The following is a 9,207-nucleotide window of genomic DNA, read 5'->3' as shown; positions in this document are numbered from 1 at the left end:
TAAATAATTCCACAACCAATTGCGTTTTTGAGATCTGGAACCACTGGGAGGAAGCGATTCCCACGACGGGATGTGGGGTCTGGCCAACAGGTGTTCGGGTTTGGCCCAGGGAGATGGGGAAACCCAGGGAGGGAGACTGAGCTGCCAGAAAGCAGGCTGCTGAGGGCCTCCCGGGCTTTACAGGCCGTGGAAGCCGCAGACAATCGAAATGATATCTTTATTGCTAGGTTCATGTCCTGGGCTATAACATATCAATCCCTGTCGTGGTTCTCTACAATGCACCTGGTAGTTCAAACTTGTTCTTTTTTGTGTTTCTGGGTCCTGGGCTGCAGCTGCCTAAAAGAAGCAAAGAGAGAGGCCCTTACAATGTCTCCAAGACGTGTTGGCATGGTTTGCCTGTCTTTAATGTACCATTAACTATTGTCTTCACACAATATGGGAACTGTAAAGCATGACATGTGTTATAATAAAACACATTTTCAATGATACACTTGGACTTGAGGCTGGGGTGCTGCAAACAAACAGGCCCAAATCTTGTTTTGTCTCCCTTGCTAAGCCTACTGGCAATTAAACTTAAGACCACTGTTTCCCCCCCCTCCTGATCAGCCAATTAAATTTTATGTCTCCTAATTTTTCACATAGAAAAAAGTCTCCGTGCTGGCCCCTAAAGACATTGATTTTCTTGCTATCACCTGGCGCTCAGACCTTAGTTCCATTTATCAAGAAGGGAAACGTCAGGCGTTGCATAAAGTGACTCTGTTACCATAAGGCTCTCACCATCCTGGCCTATTGTTTTCCCTTGTTAATAACTCATTACCAGGATTTAACAAATCAACCATTACATATGTTTTGTGTCTCCATATTTTGATCCGTACGATTAAGCAGATGTTACGATTGAAAATTGAAAAGTCCAAGGCTACTCTAGTCTGAAAGAAAGAGGGCAGCCTCAAACAACGAGCTAACAATGAGATTCAGAAGATCTTCAGAAAAACATTTACCACCAATAAACAGACTCCAACCTGCTCCATTTCAACCATTGTGTGCTTTGGGGGAATAATTAAGTTTAATAGGAATAGGTCTGGAGGGTTTTCAATGCCAAGACCACAGGTGCGGGGTGGCATGATGAATGATTTGCCTGATTTTTGCCAAGCTCAAGGGCTCTTCTCTTGGACTTTCAAGCAGATAGAAAATATTGTCATTTCTTTTAATTCACAGCATTACTTTCAAGCCGAACAAAGGCAGGGGCCGGGGGGAGGCGGGGGAAGGGCTGGGCTGTAATGAAGCGCCTCGGAGGCGGAGGTGCAGCGGCGGAGGCGGAGGCGGAGGCGGCGGCGGAGCGCGCTGCTGCGTTTGTGCGCAAGTGACTCTCCTGTGCCACACACAAAAGGCCTCCTTCTCCCCACCTTCTGCCGCCTTTCAGCCGTCGGGCCCCCGCCGAGCCGGCTCCCGGAACTCCGGGGGGCTCCCGGCCGCCTCCCCAGGGCGGCCCGGCCTTTGGGACGTCCGCCGCTGCCAGGGCAAACCTCGCCAAACTTTCCCCAAACGCCGCGGGCTGGGGAGGGTCCCCGGACCGAGGCGCGCATGCGCCCCGCCCGCTGCTCCGAGTTCCCAGGGTTCCGGAGAGCCGGGGTGGAGTCGGACGAGTATCCCCGGAGGCCCGCCTAGCCCCTGCTCCCGGGGCAGTGGGGGCTCGGGTGCCGTGCGTCTTCCTTCGAGGCTGGAAGTGGCTGCCCGGCGCCGGGCTCTCCGCAGTTCTGCTGTCTTTGCGCATGGAAGTCTCCAAGAGGGGCTCCGGGAAGCGGCGAGCAGAGAGGGGGGCGAACGGCCTGAAGGAGGGCAGGAGACAGGAGACAGGGCTTCTTTTGGGGAGGCCCGGGGTAACTACGCCCCCTGGCTGGGCGGAAAGCCCTCGGGCGGCCGCCTGCAGAGGGCCCCTTGGCCCGGGGCGCAGGCCGTGGCGAGCTGGTTTTGCATCTGGGCGGAGGCGCCAGCGCTTGTAGCTGCGTGGCGGGGATGCAGGTTTCTAGCCCACCCCTACTTTGGCCACCCCCCCGGGGACCTAAACCTGCCTCTCGGGAGGGTCCCGGCCCTTGGCTTATCTCCGCGGCTTCACGCCAACCCCCTCCCTGGGGCTTCGGCACCTGTTCCAAACAACCTGTTGCGCGGACTTGGCTTTGGAAAGGCGCCGGCTTTCCGCTTGGCGGTGGCGGGCTCTCCCGAGGCCCCGGGGCGCCAGGAAAAGAGTTTAGGGTTCCCTGCTAGTGAGAGGCAAACGCTCCCCCACCCCCTGTGGCACGCAGTGTGTTTCACCTCCGACTGTGTCCCGAGTCCCCAAGGTGTCCTGGGCACTCCTGCACTTTGCCCACCCTGGGGACGTCTTACGTAGCTCTTTGTAATTTGGGAGGAAGGACTAGACAAAGATCGGGATTAGAGGCTCACCACGGGCTCATTAAATCCTCTCCTTTCTCCTCACCCCCACCCCCTCAAACCTTGCAGCCAGATAGGAATCTTGAGTCCCCCACCCCCGCCTTCAAGTGCTCCTGGAGAAAACCTGTTACTTTTGCACTACTGCCTCAGAGGAACTGGGGTTCTCACTCTAGAGGCGAATTTTTCTGAATTCTTTCTAATTTTTACGATTTCTTTTCAGCGGTTGCACAGGATCCCCTTCAGCCCCTTTCTTGTTTGGACCACTGAGCGTCCCTCAGACAGCTAGGGATCCAGCTTTAGAGTGCAAGCCTTTGAAGTTGGGTTCCGGCGATAAAGGCTAGCTAAGAGATGCTTCTGGAAGGAGTTTTATTATGAGATCCAGTTGGGCAGGCGCTGTGAAATGGATGACAACAGTGAGTTGGCATTTGGAGTTTCAAAAAGGCATGTGGGCTCACACGGGGGCAACTTAGAAGAAAAACATGTATGTCCTGACACGCTGAATACAAATGAAAATTGTAAAAGGGCCAGTTCTAAATGAGGGCTGCCTGGCTATAACCCCTCACCTAACACTGGTACATAAAATTAAATATTAGGGTTCGGAAATCAGCATGTTGGCAATAGCAAATGTGTGATGGCTCTAAGCCCTTATTTGGAAGTTTTTCCATACTTTTGAAAACATACTTGACGCCTCATTTCTTTGATGACTGCTCAATAGACACCAGGAGCCGCTGGCTGAGCTGCCCCCTCCCCAGCTCTCCTCTTGCTGGCAGCGCTTTCATCCAGGGCTTGAATTGTGTTGTCAAAGTTTAGTAGACGAGGGAGGAGGGGGCATGAGAACGGGGGAGGGGGGGTGTCTTGAAAAGTCTTGGAAATCGGTATATTTTGCAGGTGTAGAATGTGCCTAATAACCATGGCTAGTGCGCGCTCCCCAATGGCGAGGGTATGACAGGGACAGCTGGCTCAGTTTTCAGTGTGAAAACACCCCCTCGGTGGACCAAACACAACGACACTGACCTTTCTGCGGGGGGAACCAAGATGTGCCTTTGACTGAATTAGCCATAAAGACGTCGTGCTATGACTTTTGTTCCCCACGAAAGCAAAGAAATATTGCGTTTAATATGAGAGGTACTGTTCACAGCTTTTCCGTGCCCCTTAAGAAATATTACAGTGCTGATTTACTGGCCCTTTTCTACCAAGTTGGCCCCAAGGCCGGGGGGTGGAGGGGTGGGGATGGGGTGGCAAGTACAGAGGCGGCGGTCGAGGCAGCGCACTAAATTGCCTGTTGCCTGTTTCCAAAGTTCTCTCTTTGCAGCAGCAAATTTATCAATCTTTTCATCTGACAGTACTTAGAAATATATCATTGTCATCCAGAGTTGTTTGATAGATGATCTCTAGGCACACCAGCCTTTTCCAAGGTCAAGTTGAAGATTCTTGTTTGCTGTTTAACCGGGTTGTTTAAAAACTCAGAACAATGCCTGCCTGTTAAAATTTCCACTTGTTCTCATGGGGCGTTCGAGAGCAAGTTTTCCTATTGACCCGTGCGAGGACATTTCATCCTCTCGGGCTTCTGAATTCAGCAACCAGGGCTTGGCAATGCCATCCACGGGAGGAGAAATGAGATTTAACCTTAGCACATGCAGCCGCCAAAGAGACGAAGCCATCTCTCACATCTCCTCAAAGTGTGTACTAATTTTTCTCTGCGTGTCGCGGGCTGGTTAGAGCCACACACATCTCATTCACATTCTGCTGTTATTCTAGCGGGAAGCTGCGAATACACTCCCCTAAAGTAGACGTGCAAAAAAAAACAAAACAAAACAAAACTGTGGCCACTCTTGCCTTTGTGAACACACAACCTGTTGCTCTAAGGACGCTTTAAAATAAAGTCAGCCTCTAAATCGTCGTGTTTTATGGACATATTTATTTATGTTTTTAATGGAAACACAGGCTTCACAGTTTCTTCTATATCTGCGATGATTGATTTTTTTTTATTCAGCCAACTTTTATTTACCTTGCAAAAATGTTCTGGACCAATGTGATAAATTACAGATATGCAAATTTCTTTGAATGGTGTTGTAAGTGTGTCTAGCTGGGGCTGAATAACTCCTTGCAAGTCAGTCTGTGCGCACTCAGGACCCCAGGGAGCTGATCAAAGCACCCATTCTCTTTCATCCCCGGTATTCTCCTCCAAACTATTTCGATACAATATGTTTCCATGATGCACTTAATGTGCTAGGGACATAGAACTCATTACAACCTAGCTAGTTCTGCCGACCTCTTTGTTCTGAGGCAGAAAGTCAAAGAAAAAAGGAACAGCGTTGCCAGTTGCCAGCTTTCTGAAATGCTAAAGCATGCGTCATTTTTCACCAGGTCTCGTCTTGATATCCTCAAAAGACAAACTATGAAACCGGCCTCAGCCCTTTCTGGCATTAATTACACTGCTGTCCAGCCGATCTGTTTTTCCTATTATATGCATTTCTCAGCAGGGATTTTTTTTTTTTTTGCAAGACTAATGCAGCTGCGAGTTAAACTATGAATGCATTTTTATCACTATGGAAAAAATAAGGGAAAAGACTGCAAAACACACAACTTTTTAAAGGCTTCTGGTAGATAACAGATTAGGACAGAACTTGGGAGGTTTTTGCAATTTAGGTAAACCTGAAATTGACTAAGAGCCTCCTGCGTTTCCAATGCGCCCTCAGTGTTCTGTGGAGAGCCTCCCTGTGCCATTTGAAATTCTGCTTTGGTCCTCAGATAAATCTTGAAGGTGAAACCCTTTCAAGGTTTCTGTTAAAATTCTGAAATGAAACCGTCTGTACTGAACCCAACCCAGCCTAGGAGGCTGCTTCCAAGGAATTTCTGCCCAGGATAGTAGTACAGGGAATATAAATTCTATTTCATTTCCTCCGTTTCTTGTAGGGTTGATTGGTTGGTGGAAATGGCTGGCAGCCAGTTCTGGGAAAGATTCCAGACCTGACTCCGATTAACCCTCTCTGGTGAAACTCTGCTGGAAACCAACTCACCAGCAATTGCCATTAATCTACTTACTAATTAAGCCAATTCATTTCTAAAGGAGAAAAATTCCTTTCTTTGGCCAAACTGATGGGAGGAAATTTGAAAGAAGCGCCAAACTGTGTAACTGTAATTCAGCCAAGGACTGCTAAAACAAGGTGTTGATATATAGCAGCAGATTTAAAACAAGTTTCTAGGGCAACACTCCTTTGGAGACGGTGGCATATAGTGCATAGTAGATGAAGCTCGAATAATGCTCCCCGGCGCTATGCCACCCCATGTACTTGCGTTGAAAATAACACGTCTCTCTCCAATTAAATCTTGTGCCTTTTACGCACAAATAAATCGCCTCTCCAGCTTCCTTTACAACAGAGTAGATCAGTTTTATGTGACAGCTACTACAAATATATTTCTTGAGACTTAATACATAGCTTTAGAAACGTGTAATTCAGAGTCTGCATTTCTGAAACTGGGCTACAGACAGGGCCCCACTTGCAGTTAGGGGAATGGAAAGGACCAAGCTGAACATTACGCACAGAAGAAAGCAAACTGGACTTTCCGTAAATGATACCTGACATGCTGCAGAGAGACATGTGAATCTTGGCCTTGATACTTACCAGGAGGCAAAACTCCAATGAGTTTCCCACTTACGAAAGAATTGTTTATGACTTTTAAGATAGGGCAGGCAGCCCAGTGCCCATGTAAGAGAAGAATGGATCTCCCTAGAGGAAATTTAAAATCCCCTTGGACCAGGCGTTAAGGTTCGCCTTCATGGGGATTCATCGGCAAGCGAGGAGGCAGCAAATCAGTTTGACGTGGTGTTACAGAGAGACCGGATGGATAAGCGAGGGAGTGAAAGCTTAGTGCCTCAAACTTTTTTTAATTGAAGTCCGTTCCTCCCCACCCTAAGGTTTTGGGGCATCTTGCTGAGCCCAGGAAGCGCCCCCAGTGGCTTTGGCAGCCCCTCGAAGTCCCTGCGTCCCTCTCACCCAGCATGAGCGAGCACCTGCCTTTGAGGGTTTGGAAAGGTGCGCACAGCCTGGCGGACGCGTTCTCTTCGTTTCAAGGGCAGGCCTCGAGTTAGTCTACATCATCGGGGAGACGGAACAGCTTTGTTAGAAACGCCTTGGAGGGAGTATCCCTTGGCCAGGGAGGCAGGCCTTATGCCAGGATGGAGAGGGTCCTCTCTGTGGTCCCCCTCTGTGCAGCCCAGGGCCCTGCCCCTCACTCAGTAGCGTCCACATCATTCACTGGGCTCTTCTGGAGTATCGATGGCTTCTCCAAAGACTCTTCTTCCAGGGTTCCAGACACCCTCCCTAAAAACACGGGAAAAGAGACATACGTGCATTTTGTTTTACTTGCTATATATAAACCACTTCCCGCTCCTCACGCAGAGCTCTTTGCCTCAGTTTCAGTGGGTCCTCCCTGTCTGGCCCCAGTTGGGAGCCCCTTCAAATAACCTGGAAGGGAAGTAGGACGGGTGGGCAGTGGGGGAGGTCGGGCAGTCAGATCCTCCTTGGCCTTCAGAATAGCTTGTCAGACAAGTTTTTTTGTTTTTTTGTTTTCTTTCTGTTTTTTGAGACAGTTTTCCTGCTGCTCCATACTATAGAAATGGTCTTAGGAGCCTGTGACCAAGGCCAGTAAATGACCTTCTGCTGAGGGTCACCTTCCTAGAATTAGGAGCAGTTGTAAGAGAATTTAAAAAGGCAGAGGTTGTCTCGTGTTTGGGTCCAAGGATCCAACGAAGATTTAAACTTCTATTTGCATTTTCAGTCTTTCCTCCATATGAAATAGAAAATTATGAATGAGAAGGAAACAAAACCAGTTGGCAGGGGTTCTGAAGTTGGGGACTGGGGAGGTTCCTCCCCCCCCCCCGCCCCCCCCCTCAGGCTAGGCTCTCTGCTCTGTAGGGAGGGACATTTACCTGGTGTGTAAATTGTGAGGAAAGCGTTGGGGGTCTGAGACAGGAAAGCCACAACATGGGATGTGATGTTCCAGCTTTGAAGGGGAACAAAGGCCCTGAGCTAATCCCAGTGAAAGCCAGGAGCGTGGACAAGGCAACAAAGAATTGCAGCCTGCGGTCACCGGTAGGTGTCAATGTGGACACTTACAGCCGGGGCAGTGGGAGAGGGGAACACAGAGACAGGCTGTCATTCCAAGGCTTAACATGAACAAAGATAAAAACGTGACAACCTCGCTTTTCAATGGTGGGGAGGTTCAAAGTGGATTGCTAGGGAGTCTATCTGGGTCAAGTCTTTTCTGAGGCAGGCCTTTTCTTTTTCTACTCAAGTATCAGCCAGGGAAGTTCTGAGGCCCTTTTCCCAAGATCACTTTTCTTCCTAAAGGAAGAATTCTTCAAAATAGCACCCAGTTCCACCCACTTGCCTGGGCAAAGAGATGGGCATCGTAGAAAAGGTGCTGATTCCTAGACATCGTATGAAAGGTGCTGTTTTCTGCAACCCAGAGACCCAGGTGGCTGCATTAAGCCTTTGTGAACTTGAACAGCCTACCTTCACGTTTCAGTTGACATTCGCGTATTTAATGAAAATAAATAACATTTCCTTTTATGAAGCGGTGCATACACGTAGATGAATCTGGGGGGTACCGTAATTTAGAAAGTATTCCTCTCACAAAGAAATTTACATAGCATGCTGTTGAAGGAGTAACGGAAACCTGGCAGAGTTAGTATGCCCATGATTTCGGACTCACTATTACAAATCAGCAGACAAGGCATTTGCCAACAAATGGATCTCCTCTGTAATCTGGGAAAGATCATTGGGAGTCTTCCGCTAATGCAACTGATTAGCAGACTATCTTGGAGAGTTAATAAATGGAAACGACAACAAATTATGTTTATCCTAAGAACTCAGAAACGTTTTCTCTAAATTCTGCTATCAAAACCAAAACACAAGTTTAAAAATCATAATGTGATAAAATTCTGATTTTCTGTAGCTGAAATAAGTCTCCTAAATAATAATAAAAAAAGGATGTAAATATCCTTAAAAGACTAATGACATTTCACAGGTAATGCAATTTAGAAAGAAACACTTCCATGTTTTCTTTTCCAACAATGTGCATTTTTGTAAACTGCTATAAATTGCAATTCAAAAGCACTGATCTCGCCATCCCCAATCATTTTTTATACTGATCAAATGAATGCAGATACTCCCATTTGGGAGGGGCGACATGACATTTCACTTGGCAGTTCTAAACAGGTCACAGACCTTTCACAGACCCTAAGGCAGTGGGAGGGAGCTCTTTGCTAAACCGTGTAACCAAATCAAACCAATGGTTACCCCTTTTCAAAACCATTGGAATGGTTTGCACAATGCTATTCACATAGCAGCACAGAAACTGAAAGGATGGTCATCCAATGGAAATTTCTTTCCTTTTGTTTAAACTTGCAGAGCTCAAAAAAGTAATACTTTGAAGGAAAACAATTACACTTACCGTGATAAAAATCACAGGCAATAAACATGCATGGTTACTGGCAGAACGCGGCATAGCTGTGGTCACGCATCGGGATGTATATACGTGCACATGTATGTATGTATACGTATGTCTATTTATTGGAGATGTTGCTTTGTTTGAAACGTTAGGCACAAAGACACAACATGGCTGCCCTGGAGATGACCCATTGCTTTCAAGTTGCTTGAACACATCAGAATTTCCATTGTTAAGGTTGATTAATTGAAACTGATAAGTTACCATGAATAAAGATTGTTTTTCTGTTTAATGTGGTGGGCCTGATTTGGTAAATGCCTCATTCAT

At 47.7% G+C, this 9,207-nt stretch overlaps 1 protein-coding gene across 3 annotated transcripts in view; it reads right to left on the bottom strand.

The window, feature by feature from the left end:
- Positions 1-200: 200 nt before the first annotated feature.
- Positions 201-9,207, bottom strand: part of C8H10orf67 (chromosome 8 C10orf67 homolog) — a 169,198-nt gene continuing 160,191 nt past the window's right edge. For 2 of the 3 annotated variants that reach the window (XM_058681693.1, XM_058681696.1), the window contains one exon: positions 6,297-6,752. In XM_058681693.1, the coding sequence (XP_058537676.1) occupies positions 6,661-6,752 (92 nt within the window). In that variant the 3' untranslated portion in view covers positions 6,297-6,660. Of the gene's footprint in view, positions 337-6,296; positions 6,753-9,207 lie in introns of those variants that run through there. The other variant, XM_058681694.1, reaches the window with a different exon arrangement.

This window comes from Neofelis nebulosa, chromosome 8, assembly GCF_028018385.1.
Source record: "Neofelis nebulosa isolate mNeoNeb1 chromosome 8, mNeoNeb1.pri, whole genome shotgun sequence".
Taxonomy (NCBI): Eukaryota; Metazoa; Chordata; class Mammalia; order Carnivora; family Felidae; genus Neofelis; species Neofelis nebulosa.
This window is presented reverse-complemented; position numbering and strand designations above follow the sequence as displayed.